This window comes from Eschrichtius robustus, chromosome 4 (assembly GCF_028021215.1).
Source record: "Eschrichtius robustus isolate mEscRob2 chromosome 4, mEscRob2.pri, whole genome shotgun sequence".
Lineage (NCBI taxonomy): Eukaryota > Metazoa > Chordata > Mammalia > Artiodactyla > Eschrichtiidae > Eschrichtius > Eschrichtius robustus.
In genome coordinates, this window is record NC_090827.1 from 85,507,782 (window position 1) to 85,523,076 (window position 15,295).

Genomic DNA, 15,295 nt, shown 5'->3' on the forward strand with positions numbered 1-15,295 from the left:
CAAGTTCTAGTAAAATTTTATATCACAACTGATTTTCTCAGTTGTTTCTTACTATATTGATTTAGCTTTGTAGCTATTCCAAGGTTCTTGTTTTTTAACAGTCGTTGGTTTGCTATTTCAACATTAGAATTGTTAAGACTACCATCATTTTGTTTCTTCATATACTTTACAGTTTATCTGGGATAACTGTTCTACTTACATTATTGAAGAGGAAGAATATAATTTACCTAGAGCTGAATTTACCTAGGGTTCAGCCCTACATTGTTTTAGCTACCTCGGTTGGTTTTGCTGCTGTTGTTTGTTTGCTTTTAAGACATCCTTCAAACTGGAAATGCTTTTTAAAAATTTATGTGAAAGTGATTCTACCTGGTTGAGATTCTACCTCAGTCCTATCCCTAATATCTCTAAACTTCATGTTTGGAATGGGTTTGAAATATGTGGTCGTACTTTCTCTTTTTAGTACCATTATGCAGTTCTTAAAAGGGTTCACAACATCTTGAACACAAATAATTCCATTCTATCTTGAAGACTGCGTTTGAGAATAAGAACATGTTATCAGCACAGCGTTCCTCCCACACTTTTAGATATACTATATAATACAGAAAATTCTTGTTACGCTGAAGTTCTGGTTAATGCAAATAAAATATAAAACTGTAAATGACTTTCTTCCTACCTCCCCCAACAGATGGTGGTGCTAATAATTTTGGACTGAATTTCTTGACCTTCATCATCCTTTTCAATAATCTCATTCCTATCAGCTTGTTGGTTACATTAGAAGTGGTGAAATTTACCCAGGCATACTTCATAAATTGGGTAAATATGAATCATTATTGTTTTTTATTACATGAAACATACATTTTGGCCTTTTTCCTGATAGGGTCTTTTGATCTTTCAGGAAAAAAGTCTTAATTATACCTTACTTTTTATTGACTACAAGACAACATTTCAAAATATGTTTGAGCCTAATATAATATAATAATAATAAATTCATTTGACATGTGAAAATCGTAACAAAGTCTCTCATCTCAGAATCACACAAGTTTACAGACCAGACATGCTGGGGAAAATAGGTCTGTAGTTGAGGAAGCCTATTTTTGGTTACATAGTGGTCTTGGGGAAAACGAGAATCATAGGGTTTAGAGTTAAAATAATGGATTTTAGTTCTAATTCTATAATTTACTAGCTGTGTGAACTTTGCCAAGCCACTTGACTTTTTTGAGACCTATTTTCTTGGCCAATCACACGGGAATAAATAAAACATGCTTTACCTGCATCTCACAGTGGTTATATAGATCAAAGGACGCTTGCGACATATCAAACAACTTCATAAACAGTTGAGCACTATAGAAATAATACCGTATTCACTACTTGTAGCGACCAGGCTTTCTATCATGTTTTATACATCTTTGTAGTTTATTTTTCCACACTGTAAACAATTTCAGCTGGGCTTGAATTTTTATTTTTAATTTTTATTCTAAATTTTTTTTAATCTTAGAAAAGTGTACTGGACATCTGTTTCCTAAATGTTTTGTTTATAAAATTTTACTCTTCTTCAATTAAATTTCAGTAATTTTTGCCAAAGTTAAAATTAATGAATTTATGTAAATTGTCTTTAAACCTGATCTGCCAGAAAGTTTAATTTTCTCTTTTATTTTGATTTTTTTGTTATCTTTTGATTTTTTAAAATCACTTGAAAGTCTTTCAATATGAACAATATTAGGATTTTTTAAAAATATGCTACTTTCGCAACTGTTCATTATCTTTCCATACTAAGTGATCCACTTCAACCCTTAATCTCTAAATTCATTGGTGAAAGATCAGTATAATTTAGAAATCTGAAATGAGTTGCAGGTATAGCTAATTTCATGCAGGAGATTTGTTGCTAAAAAAAATGGTGCAATAAAACTTGTATAAGTACAATTAAAACTTATTGAAGGTTTTCCACTTACAGAAATGATAAGGTAGCTCATTATGAAAATCAAATAACTAGTCAATCACTTTATTTTTTATTTGGATTTTCAAAAGTAATATTTGCTTCAAATAATTATATAATTTTAGTATTGTATGAACCCAGCAGGCTTATGCTTTTCAACTGCCTTTCTAATATGCAGAGATTTTCTAACATTCCGACAGGTCTTCCCTTACCAGGCAGTTTCTTCCTTGTGTGGAAATCAAATTAGTAACTGCCTTCCTTTTCTTCTAGTTCTTCCCAATAGATCTTTTATGAACATGTCTAATCTTGTTTCCAAATGACAGCCTTGCAAAATATTTGAACTTGGCTATCATGCCTGTTCTTCTATCATCCCCGCCCCCTGACTAAGTATCCTCCATCTCCTTCCAGTCTTCATTTGACATGATTTCCAACTTAATCCCTATTGCAGTTACTACTGTCTAAACATTGCCCATTTGTTTACTATCCCTCTTAAAACAAGGTACCTGTTCCAGAACCGATGTTGATCAGTCAGTCTGAAATACAGATGTAGGAGAGATCAGATCTGGCCTTTTCATTTGACATGTGAAAATCAGTAAACCCTGGCTTGTCAATAAAATGTTCTTTACTTTCAAGTATATACAGTGTAAGAAACTTGACCAAAAAGTACAAGATGGAATCCCTTAAGTAATTTTTCCAGGGGTTTAAAGTCTAAATTATTCGAGCAATGTTTCGTTGCTGTTATTTTAGCTCACGTAAAGCATTGTGCCAGACACAGTAGGAAGCACTTCACATGCATTATCTTATTTAATCCTTATATTGTAGTAGGTCACATATCTAGGAAACGGTGGAATGATAGTAAACCAGGATTGCCTGATTCCAGAGACATGCTCTACCTACCATACTGTTCTGCCCTTACTGTGAAATATGGTATTCTGTATTGAGTATTTTTTAGGAAATCAACTGAAATGGTTAGTGATGACAAGAGCTGAGAGTGTTACATACATAGCTCACCAGTTAAATAAAATTGTACTAAATCTCTTATTATGAGTTGTATTCAAGGATTTCTTTTTTTTTTTTTTTTTTTAAAGGATCTTGACATGCACTATGAACCCACAGACACTGCTGCTATGGCTCGAACATCTAATCTGAATGAGGAACTTGGCCAGGTAAACTAAATTTCTTATTGATATGTTGAATTGGAAGTCAGATTTGGTGTAATTTCTGCCATATGTGGCAACTTCAGATGAATTGACAGCTCCTAATTTTCCATTTTTTGAATGATTGGCATAAATACATGTTAGTACCTAACTATCAATTTTCATTTTTAGTGAATGAACATTATTTAATGCATATTCTGTTCTCAGGATAAGATATTGCACAGAAAGATGTCCTCCAGTATATAATCTGATTAGTATGTAAAGTATTGGCTGCTTTTGAGTTATAAACTCCCAATATTAAAATTGTTTATAGCTTTTGACCAGAAAGGAAGGAAAAGTTAGTTTATCAATGAAGTTGTATAAGTCAAGCAGGAATTTGAGATTTATAATTCATACTGTATTCACATATATGTGTATATTTGTAATTCATTTATACGTATTAGTTAAGAAAGGATTCTTCTTTTTTTGTACCATTGCCATCTGCTAACTCTTACTCTTCAAATACCATTTAAGCCAGAATTATCCTTTTTCTTACCAGTTCAGATGATGTATGAAGTTCATTTTAATTGCAACCCATCGCCAATCCCATAATTGTTTGTTATGTTGAGAAATGCTGATGTTTTAGTGCTCTATACATGTTAAGTAGCTATAGAGGCACTTACTAGTGGAAATTCAGACCATATTAAGCATATTAAGACAGATTTCTATATGACTGTAGTTTTTCTGCTAGCTTGAGAGACTAGCTTTCATATATGATTCATTGCTAAAATACAAAAAGAAATAGTTACAAATATTCCTTAATGATGTGCAGAAAGTAGTCAGTTAATAGCATTCATTGTGCCCCTACAATGTAACAAAATTGACAGAAAGAATAATGTAAGTTTTTTTCCTTTCATTAAAAACTGGCTTAAAAAGACCTCTGACATTTTAATGAGAATTTTTAAACTTTTTTTTTAGGTAAAATACATATTTTCTGACAAAACTGGTACTTTGACATGCAATGTAATGCAGTTTAAGAAGTGCACCATAGCTGGAGTTGCTTATGGGTGAGTTTTTTCCCTTTAATTAGAGTATGATATACAGATTTAATTAATGCTAACAGTTTGGTATAATTTGGGGAGTTCTTATTAGGGGAGTTTTTTTAATCTAGAAGGCAGCTATTTTAATTTTAGCATACATGTACGTTTTGTGTTTTATACTTTGGGATTGTTTTTCATTTGGAATTACCTGTGAGGCAGGGGCTCTGCCCAATAATATTTCAGTGTTTAGAACTGCCGAAGGTCTCTATCTGGCTCTGGTAATAAGGTACAAATACACTTCCCTCTCCACTGTCGTGAAGTCAGAGTACAGCCTGCATGTGTTAAAACATGCAGTCTGTCCTTGGGTAGTTTTCAAGTTAAAATATTGTTGTTTCTTTAATAGTTAGCCCTTTGATTTCTTTTTATCATCTCTCCTCTTTGCAGTCACAGAGCAATCTAAATTTCTGATGACGGGAAGGAGGTAGGGACACAAAACTCTTAAATCCGGGAGATAATAAATATCAAATACTCTTATCAGGCTCTTAATATCCTTTAGAATGTGCTTGTTGAGCACCCATATTTTTCTTACTTCCAGGTATTCTTGCCTAAACTGCTCAAAAGCCTTCTTTTTGAAACACTTTATAGGATAATGTGAGAAAATTAATTTCTACATTTCCTAAAAAGGCATGCTCAAAAGATGAAATATCCTCCTGGCTGACTGACCTTGGCCTACTGTCAAATTTTCCAACTATCTTTATCTACAAGTCAGACTGGTAAATGTTGGTATCTTAACCATGCAAGCAAGGGCACTTGCTTTTGGGTTTTCTGGCTTGTACCCACCCCTTCCCCACTCACGCTCTGTCTCTAAGCAGTAAGCCAGTATAAAAATAGGGTATTGAATTATGAAAATGCCTTTATTTAAAACTAAATAAATAACCACTTGGTAAAAAATTCTAAAAGCATGTGATTACCCCCATATGCAGGGTCTACAAAGAGAAATAGATGGAGGCAGGTGTTCTTTGGGTTAGTAGAGAGTATGACTAAAATTGACTTCAAACTATGTGGGTAAATGAAACTAAAAAAGCATTTGACGTAATGGCTTTTTTACACTGTAAGGGCAGGCTGCTAACTTAAGAAGCCTATTTACTATTTCCAGGGCTGAATGCCATTTTGCATCTTCCCTTTTTTATCTGAAGATCTCCCAGTTCCCTTAGACAAAAGAGGCCTTCTTCTCTCCTCCCCCCAGTTGCTACAGGCCTCTTCGTTTTGCTGCTGGGGCAGGAGAGGTACAGCCATAATCTTTGACATTTTGCACTTATATGTTCGACCCACAGTTATCCCAGATGAGAGAAGGAAAGGCCTGCTGTGATTCTAGTTTGTTGTATTATACTTGCTGACAGATTTATGGTGATTTTTTTTTACACAAATTCTGCATTCATTCATAAATATTACTTTTAGAGGGTTCTGTTTGGTAATTGACATCCTTTTTTAATTTGTCCAATGTCCAACTGAATAAGCAAATTCTCCAAATTAGTAATTATTGATTGTATACTTACCAGAACAGAAAACTAGAATGATATCTAGGTGCTCTTTTCTTTTGCATTTTATAAGATTTTTTCTTACTCTTGGAACAAGCCCTTAAACACTTTCAAGCAGTAGTTGTAAAGAATAACTACTGTAAAAGAATATTGTTCTTCCTGTATCTATTGGTGATATGGTCATTAACAATTATGTATTATGTATTATGATAGAGTGGGTTTGAGACTGGCAAATGTTAAAGTAGTATTCAGAGTTGAATATTGTCATCATTTAGATTAAGTTTGCAACGAAACAAATTTCCTCCTGGGAAAATCACATCTCTTAACACTGATGTGCAGTTGTTAAGACATGAGTGTAGTCCTAGCTTTGTCATTAATTCACCATGTGACCCTAGACAATTCCTTTCAAATATTCCAAACACTTTAAAATGAGGGTGGTGAGACCAGATGATCTCCAAGATTCTTTTTCAAGTATAAAATTCTAACATGTTTAGATATTTAAAAATAGGAATTCCTTTATTTGCAATTTTTAACTGTGAAAACAGAAATACGTTTCTTCTTTGGATAATGTGTCATGTTTTCAAGAATACCAAGAGCCTTGTTGAGTGAAGCTAGTTGTTAAACTACTTCCAGTAAGTTGTGTATGTGCTCTTAGGATCCTTAACCCCGACTGAGTTTTTATCAACATCCCCTCCCCTAAACGTTCCCGATGGACAACTGGAATGTCAGCATTGTAGAGAGTTGTTGATATATGAAGGCTTTGGAGAAGCAGTGAGACGTCAGACTACTCAGGTGGTTACAGTAGGAGAGACATGTGGCTGTTACTTAATTCCGCCAAACTCCACAGGAAAAAGTAATTACTGAAAACTTACCTTTCTGTTGGCATTTCTTCTGGGCACTCTTTGGTTATAGGAACCATTACATGGTTATAGTGTTCAGCCTGCCCTGTAGGAGTGTTTAACACTTGTTTAACCTGGGGAGATATTACATGCGTACACTTCCAGCTCCAGCAGAAGAAAGTATGGTGGTTATCTCCTCAGAGTACAGCAAAACAAAGGAAAATAACAGAAACTTTCATGTATTAACAAATGCCTTTGGGGTAATGATTTCAGAGCTGATGCTTCATAAGCATTTTTTAAGAAAATAAAGCCTCCTTTTACCCTAGATAGAGTCAAAGATGAGTTCTGTTGGCTTTTATCAGTTTGAAGGACAAGACTTGAAGTCTCTTGACAGTACAATCTTTGCCTAGTTCAGTGTATTCCATAGGCTTGTAGGAAGAAAATATTTAACACGTAAAACAACGCTCCAAAATTTAGTCTTAGTAAGTTTTCTCTCATTTCATATAACCTTGGCCCTAAATTGGATTCATGATGGGCAATAACATAAGATTTGTACATATCTAGCAATGATGATTATTTTGTAGAGGTCAACTTTGTCAGAAATGCCACCATGCTTAAACTTATTAGAATGTTTCATTAGATTTTTTTAGTTAAATGTAAATAAATTGTGATGTCATATTTGTAAATTTAGCTTATTACAAACTAGAAATTCTGCTGTTAAACATTTATTAAGGCATCATTTCAGCAAATTGCTTCCTATAGGGAATAATTCAGTTTTATCACAGTTACTTGAATGCCAGAAAAGGTAAGGAGGCTTTTATGTTTAGTGGCTAGAATTCTCAATACAGTGACTGTTCTAGGCTACAATCCTAAGTACTATCTTTGTTGATGATTTAGATCTTACTATTAGAATGAGCTGATGAACTGAGTACAATCTCTAAAGTTAAAAAAAAGATTCTGTGAAGCAAACTAAACAATATTTTTTGTATGGGCAAGTCATTTTAATCAGTATTAAAAACATTTCATTGACATTTTCCCTTTAAGTAAAAGCCATATGTTCCTAAAAGCAATCTTTATTTATATATGAAAACAGTATGTGAGTAGTTTCATTTCACAATATTTTGTTTAGCAATGTTTACTGAAAGAATCAGCAACTTCTTTAACACTGAGAAGAGATTCACCATGAGAAACCTCACAATTATCAAAATAGTTAGTCCCAAGGTCTATATTATAACCAATAAATGTATCTCACTGCTCACCATGACTGGTGGGTAAAGTTGGGTAAACACCATTTGTTCATTCACGTGCCTCAACAAAGTGCTTTAGATGTATGTAGCACTTTGTTAGCTGATGGAGATTTAATGATCAGCAAAAGTTCACATGGCTTCTGCCCTCCTAAAGTTTGTAGTCTAATTGGAGGTTAAGGGATATAGTTAAGTCATCATACAGACAAATATAAAATCATAACACAGTACAAAGGTCTATGTAAGCCTGTGATTGGGAGTGAGGGAGGAGGATGATCTAATCAGGGAGATCAGGGACTGCGATGCTTAAGGCTGAGATCAAGAATGAGTTGGATTAAGTAAAGAACTTACCAAGCAGATATAACAGCACTGACCCACAAAGGCAGATAACCAGACAGAACATACACACCAGAGCCGCTGCTCACCTCATCACATTCCGAATAGCGCTCGGCATCTGCCAGGGCTGGACCACACCCAAGGAGAGCGACCCTAAGCCTTGAGCTCTGAGGCTTTTCAAAAGCTGCCTGAGTTGAGAAGTACAAGCCCCTCTCCAGGTATGAGATCCAGGGCTGCTGTACAACAGCAGTGCAACTTGGCAGAACCTTGACACAGTGTTTTTGCTTGCTCCCCTTTAGTTATAGCAATGCAATTGATTTTTACTTTAATATAACTCTTTAAAGAACCATCCCCTCATGGTAGTCAGATTTACTTCTGAAATGTTTTCAATACTTGGCAGATTTTATCAGTGTGATAGTTTGTTCTTAGGTATTAACATGTTTGTTTCATTAAACCATTTATTCTGATTACGCAATATGTGATTAATATTCCATTGGCTTTAGCATATATTTAAACTATTAAGTTCAATATTTCCTACTGAATACTGAATTCTCTGCATAAAATCAAGAAATTTCATGGTGAAGAAGCAAGTTGACTATCCAGTTAAAAAATAACTTCGTAAATCTGCTTAGTTACCATAAATCATACTTACTGTACTAACTGCCATTCTTTCAAAATCAACTAAAAGTTTATTTTCTTAACTTTTTCAAGATCTATGTCTCAGTACTTACCTTATTCACGCTTTTATGTTTCCAGCCTTTCTGTGATTACTTTGTCCTTTCTTTCTGTCCCTCCTCTTGCTTTCTGAAGCCATGTCCCTGAACCTGAGGATTATGGCTGCTCTCCTGATGAATGGTAAGCTGCATGGACCTTTCTGTCTCATAGATCCCCTTAAAAGGTTTGCATTTTATTGTTTTGTTAGACACATTTCACTACTTTTGAAAAAATTACTGACCAGGTAGGGTGACAACGCTGTAAAGTATTTCTTAAAATCTGTTGACTGTCCCTGATTTCCTATCAAAAAACCTTTAGTCATTTTATAAACATTTCTTTCAAAGTTTAGGCTTGCTAGAGTTTTATAGAGCTATGTATCTGTAATAAAATATGTAATGATCAACTCAGAGTCCCTGGGCTGTGGACTACCTAAGATTCAGCTACAGCTCCAGAAATTTTCTTTTTCTTTTTAGCTCAGCACTGCCACCTTCTGCCACTCTTTACATGCTCTACAGAGCTACAAAAAGATGCTACTGAAACACACCCACAGAGTGGAAATTTCCTTTACATTTATTTTTGTTAATTTACTAAATCTGTTTAGAGGCTAGAAAATAAACATTTTTTTAAATTAAATGTCTGGAACAAATGTTGGAAAACCATGCTACCAAGGACTAGAGTTAATCGGATTAGAATTCATTTTAGCATTGTTAAATATGGCATTTTATAGGGTCAATTTCAGTATGTATTGGGTTTTTTTGTCTTACCTTAAAATCCCCCCATGGATTTACATTTTTATTTAGAATGGTATAAGTTTATTTTGGTAATTCGTCATGATTTGGTGGCAAGTGAAATTTCAGAAAACAGGTTCCTTTAATGCTGGTCTAGAAAACATGGCTTTATGTGCGGTTACATTTCTATTTTCAGATTACGCACGTATTTTATGATTAAGCGATATTTTTCAACTTGGATTTTATTTCAGTAAAGTGGAAATTTAGTAACAATTTGCGGTAAACCTCACACTACCTAGGGTTAGTGACAGAGGCAGCGGTTTGGTTCATGTGATAACTGATGGGTTTATATTTAAGCTCATTGCTTGGAATATCATACATTTTGACACCTACCCACCACCAAATAATTTTTAGTATTTTTTAAATGTGCCAAAGCATCTTACTGTTGGTGGGTAATTCAAGTTTAATGATGTAGATATTCCCTTTTATTTAATCTTTTGAGAACGTAGTTAAAATTTTGACTATATCTTGTTACTTGTTGCTTTTCTGTAGAATTAACATAATTCTATTAATTGTAAACACTGTTCTTGAGTGTAGGATTAATATATATTTTTCTAAGGTAACTCACTTATTAAGAGAAGGAAATTACCTTCATCATATTTTTCTTAAGATTGGATGGAAATGTTAAAAATTGTTGTTTATTCAGGTCATTTAAAATATCCTACTTTCAACAGAGGTTGTTTCATGATTTTATCACTATTGGAAAGAGAAGATGTTATTTTATCTGTTTAATAAGTTCTTTTTGTGAAACACCCTTTTGGGAAATTTGATATTCTAAACTAGGTAACTCCAAATTTAAAACTGCCAGCTTTTTCATAAATTTTTGTACCATTCCACTTGCAGTTACATATAAACTTAGATATTAATGATATTTTTTAAAATAAAAGGGAAGGCTTTTGGCAACTTTTTAATAAAGTAAGCTTTATTTTAAATATATACTTGGATTCCTGATCTATAGTAGTTACCTGTAGGCAGCAAAGATGAAGGAACAGATACTACTTGAACTTCAGTTGTGTCCTTGGTCCTATACAGTTGTCAAGGATACAGAGTTCGGATTCTGACCACCGAAGTTCACATCCTGATCCTACTGGTGCCCTTGAACCAATTACCAAACCTCTATGCCTGTGATTCCTCATCTGGTAGAATGTAGACATCATAGGGAGGTTGTGAAGATTAAGTGGATTATGTTTTTAAAGTGCTTAGAATAGCGTCTGGCATAGTAAGCTCACAGAAAGTGTTAGCTCTGGTGTCTCTCGCTCAATCCTCAGGACATATTTGGGGAGTTATAACTGACATGACCATTCTAAGGTTGGTGAAAGAAGCTAATAAGTAACTTGCCCCAAAGTATACAACCAGTAAACGTGGGAGAAAGAGTTAAAACCTCTCTCAGCCTGGTTATGAAGTAGGTGCTGGTTATATTACATCCGACAGGCTTCAAAAATATCTGCTTTTAGAGCAAAAGATATCCTTACTATTTGTTATTTTATGTTTTCTTTCCTTCTTGTTTTGTTAAGGTAGCAAGAGCAAGTAAAGTTTAACTGACTGACTTGAGAAAAGTTAGCATGGGGGGACACAACTTCGCACAATCCTAAATCTGGCATCTGCCTAATCTGATAACACTTGGTTTCATGTTGCCAGTGAAACCAAGATTGAAAGTGTGATCCTGGTTGAATCCTACGCTCCAGGTACCTGGCCATATCTTCATGCTGCTCGTCTTCAGGGGTAAACTGGAGAGTGTAGCTGACCATATTAATCCAAAATCTGAAAGTTTATTCTTGTCTGACTGTCAGCAGCTTCCCCTTTCAATGTGAAGTTCATTGAGTCCACATATAAAACCTGCGGCCTATACTATATATTTTACTACCCTACTTGAACCGTATTTGCCACAAAAATACCAAGTTAGAAAACACATAACAGTTAACACTTAAGTGTATGTAGATTATTTAACATATTTACATTTAGTCAAATTTGAAGGCAAACCTTTACTGTTTCGAAAACACTTTCTTGACATTAAAAATAATTGGATGATGGCTGTAGCTCTCCTCGCTTAAATCTATTAGTATAAATAGTTTGCAGAGATGAAATCATTTCCCAGCCAGTAGCCACTTACTCCAGAATTGGTAGGGGTTTCTTATTATTGCCAAGTACCATCAGCTAACACGTGACCTTACAGATTAGTTCATTTCTATTAAAAAACTACCATTCTCTAGACAGATAGTATCAATATTTAGAGGAATGCACAAAAACATCTGCTTATTATCAACATCCATGTAGCCCTAAGATGTGCTTATTTTCCAAAACTATGTGTTTCATTACATTTTTTTCTTTTTCTAATTTTTTGGTGGAAAATATCAAGCATAAACAGAAGGAGACAGATGTACTCATTCACTCGCTTCAGTAATACGTACTCAAATTCAATTTCAATTCGTCTATATTTCCGCCCACTATTACTTTGAGGCAAATCCCAGATAACATATTATTTCACTTTCTCTTAACTATTTGGTACGGCTTCTCATTATTCTTTCTGATAGTTGTTGTTTTCCCTTAAGTAAGTGCTAGCGAGGGTGATTCTCCAGGAGGATTACCTTAAAGTGTTCTGTGCTTAGTCATTTCACTGTGGCTTTTAGCATTATCACAGTATCGATGGATAGTACGATCTTCTGGTCTTATTTTCTCGTTTCATTTTGGTCTGTCATCATGTGTGGAATGAGTGGCATTTATTTATTCCGCTGCAATCGTTAGGCTCACTAAAACATTCTTCCAGGTGTGACTGTATAAAAATGAGATCTAACACATCCAAATTAGTGTTGGTCTTCAAAGTAGTCACTTTGACAGGTAATTTATTTATTCCAATGAAGCAACCGTCTCACAGAACGTTTTTGGAACTCCTCTTTTATAATTGCCCTCAGAAACACTTTGAACCACACAGAAAAGCAGATCTCATTACTTCGGTCAAAACCAGTGCCTAACAAACATATTAGAGTTGAATTCAATCGCTTGTTCATATTCTTGGACTTGACTGGACCCGACACTGAATAGCAAACTCATTTCCGAAAATCTCCCTTTAAGGAATTTTGATTTGGAGCAGTAGCACCATTCAAACGCAGAAGGTGTAGATCCTTTCAGAACACAGTGCTTTGCAGTCAGACTGCCTTTGTCTTCCCACGTGTGCACGTGTGTAGCATGTCTATGTATAGAAGGTATACATTTAGTTTGTATGTAGGATGTGTATATATTTCAGCTGACAGGATTGGATTTTGTTCTGACATGGATTCTGTTGTGGTTTTTTATTTTTAATTTAAATTTGATTTACTTTTTAAGTTCATAATGCATCAACATGTTACAAGTTCAAAGGATGTAAAGAGGGGGAAGGGTTTCCCTCCCTTCCCTGTCTTCTACCCTCCACTTCCCCTCCTGAAGGCAACCAATGTAACCGGTTTCAGGTGTATCCTTCCACATCTACTCTACTCATATACACGCATGTATTTTTTTTTCTCTCATACTTTTGTAGAAAGTGAAGCATATTATGCATACTGTTTTGTACCAGCTTTTCATTCGATAGTGCATCTTTGAGATTTGTCCGTAGTCCATGCAGAGCCTCCCATGTTCTGTATAGCGTTCTGTTATGTGGATGTACCACAGTCTTTTTAAGCAACAACCCTGATAAACTTTGGGTTAGTCCTAATCTTTTGCTATCAAAAACGTGCTGCAAAGAATGAATTTGGTCGTACAACATTTTGCACCAGGTAGTGTAAATTCTTAGAACTGGAATTTCTGGATCAAAGGATTACATGCATTTTAAACTTTGATAGAAATTGCCAATATCCCTTTTTAGAAATTGCACCAGTTTTCATTCTCACCAATGATAGATGGTTTAACTGTTTTCCCATGATCATAGCAGCAGGGCTGTCAAACTTTATTTCTGCCAAATTGAGAAATTTAAATTTCATTTCTCTCATTATGAGGTAAAATTGAATGTACATTTAAAGCCACTTGTATTTCCTTCTTTGTGAACTCTGTGTTTATATCCTCTGCTCATTGTTCTACTGCATTGTTGATTGTTTTATTATTGGTTTCTGTGAGTCCTTTTTATTTTAAGTCAAATAACCTTCATTATATGTGTTGGAAATATTTTTTTTCCCAGTTTGTCATTTGACTTTTGACTTTGCTTGCAATAGTTTTTGCTATGCAGAAATGTTTTAGCTTTATACAGTCAGATTTTTTTTATTTGTTTTGTTTTCTGAATTATGTATAATACTTAGGCCTTTTCTACTCCTAAGTTATTTTTTAACTTGGTTAAAAATATTTATCACTTTGGTACTTTTATTAAGTCATTCACCCATTGGTTTAAGGTAAAGAGTGTGGCTTGAACATTTTTCCTTTTTTTCTGAAGACTCTCTTATTGACATGATTTTTCATAGTCCACACTGTCAGGTATGAAATTAACTAATACTGGACTTCCCTGGCGGTCCAGTGGTTAAGACGCCGCACTTCCAATGCAGTGGGCATGGGTTCCATCCCTGGTCAGGCAACTAAGATCCCACATGCCCCTCAGCATGGCCAAGGGAAAAAAAAAAAAAAAAAAAAAAGAAAGAAATTAACTAATACTGATTAGGCCATATTTATTCTAATTTATATTTATTCATAAAATTCTGAATCTTCTCAATTTTTATTGCTATAAAAAATAGATTCTTCATATTAGGATGATCAGGAAATAATTATTTACAATGTATCACAGCTTTTAAATCAGCCTACAAGAAGCTGCAAATTATATGACATTGTGGGTTAACTGCTCAGTTTTCTCTTTACCTTAATGTTACACCCCCTGCCTTATTACTTTTTGCAAAACACCATTATTTCTTTGTCTCCTTATGAGGCAAAGTGTCACTTGAAAACTTCTGTGGAAAATTTTAACAAAATGTAGATGTTGGCTTGCACTTTTACGTGTGAGCAGTTTCCAGATTCATACAGCTTTGTCAACTAACAGTTAAAACTATTTTACATTTAATGCAGTTGGTCCTTATTTTGCAATGACTCGAGCTTCCAGATTTTATCTGTTTACTTTTACTAAAAGTGAACATTTTGTGAGATTTTGGAGAGGGGTGGTGAGAGCTCCTTGCCTGAGTTATCCAACCCAGGCTATGTGATCAGCAGATGAATTGCTGGTGGTTTTTATGATCCTGGAAAGGAAGCTGCTTCCTGGGAGAAGAGTTATTTAGCACCATCCTTGTCAGAAGGCTTCACTGGTGAATAGAGGGCAGGATGTGTCCATGTATTAATAAATATTTCAATTGCATATCTAGTGTTATTTGTTATAAATACACTTGAAAGCTTTATCAATTGTGTTCACTGTGATTTATGAAATGAACGAATTACTGGTGAGATTAATAAGACATATCTTCAGATTTATAAAGGCTTTAGCCTGGAATTCTTTAGAGGGACGAGAGACCTCCACATGAAAGATGTTACTGTGAATATTCCTTGACATTTCAATTTATCTAATAATAAGTGGGGAAGCATAACTAAGAACTATTAATAATACATTTTATAAATAATAGGGAAATTTTACAGAGACTTGAATAATTAACTATTTTTAAGAAATGATAATTATTTGGAGGAGAAATGTATGTTAATTTTTTTCTGTCCACCCATTGATAAGTTGTTTAAAAGTTCTTGGATTTTTTTCCTTTCATCTTTAAAACTAGAGGAGGAGGAGGAGAAATAATA

At 34.4% G+C, this 15,295-nt stretch overlaps 1 protein-coding gene across 2 annotated transcripts in view; it reads left to right on the forward strand.

The window, feature by feature from the left end:
* ATP8A1 (ATPase phospholipid transporting 8A1) overlaps positions 1–15,295 on the forward strand; it is a 230,557-nt gene that overhangs the window by 78,963 nt on the left and 136,299 nt on the right. For both annotated transcript variants that reach the window (XM_068542245.1, XM_068542246.1), the window contains exons 12-14: positions 686–813; positions 3,022–3,099; positions 4,048–4,136. In XM_068542245.1, the coding sequence (XP_068398346.1) occupies positions 686–813; positions 3,022–3,099; positions 4,048–4,136 (295 nt within the window). The remainder of the gene's footprint in view (positions 1–685; positions 814–3,021; positions 3,100–4,047; positions 4,137–15,295) is intronic.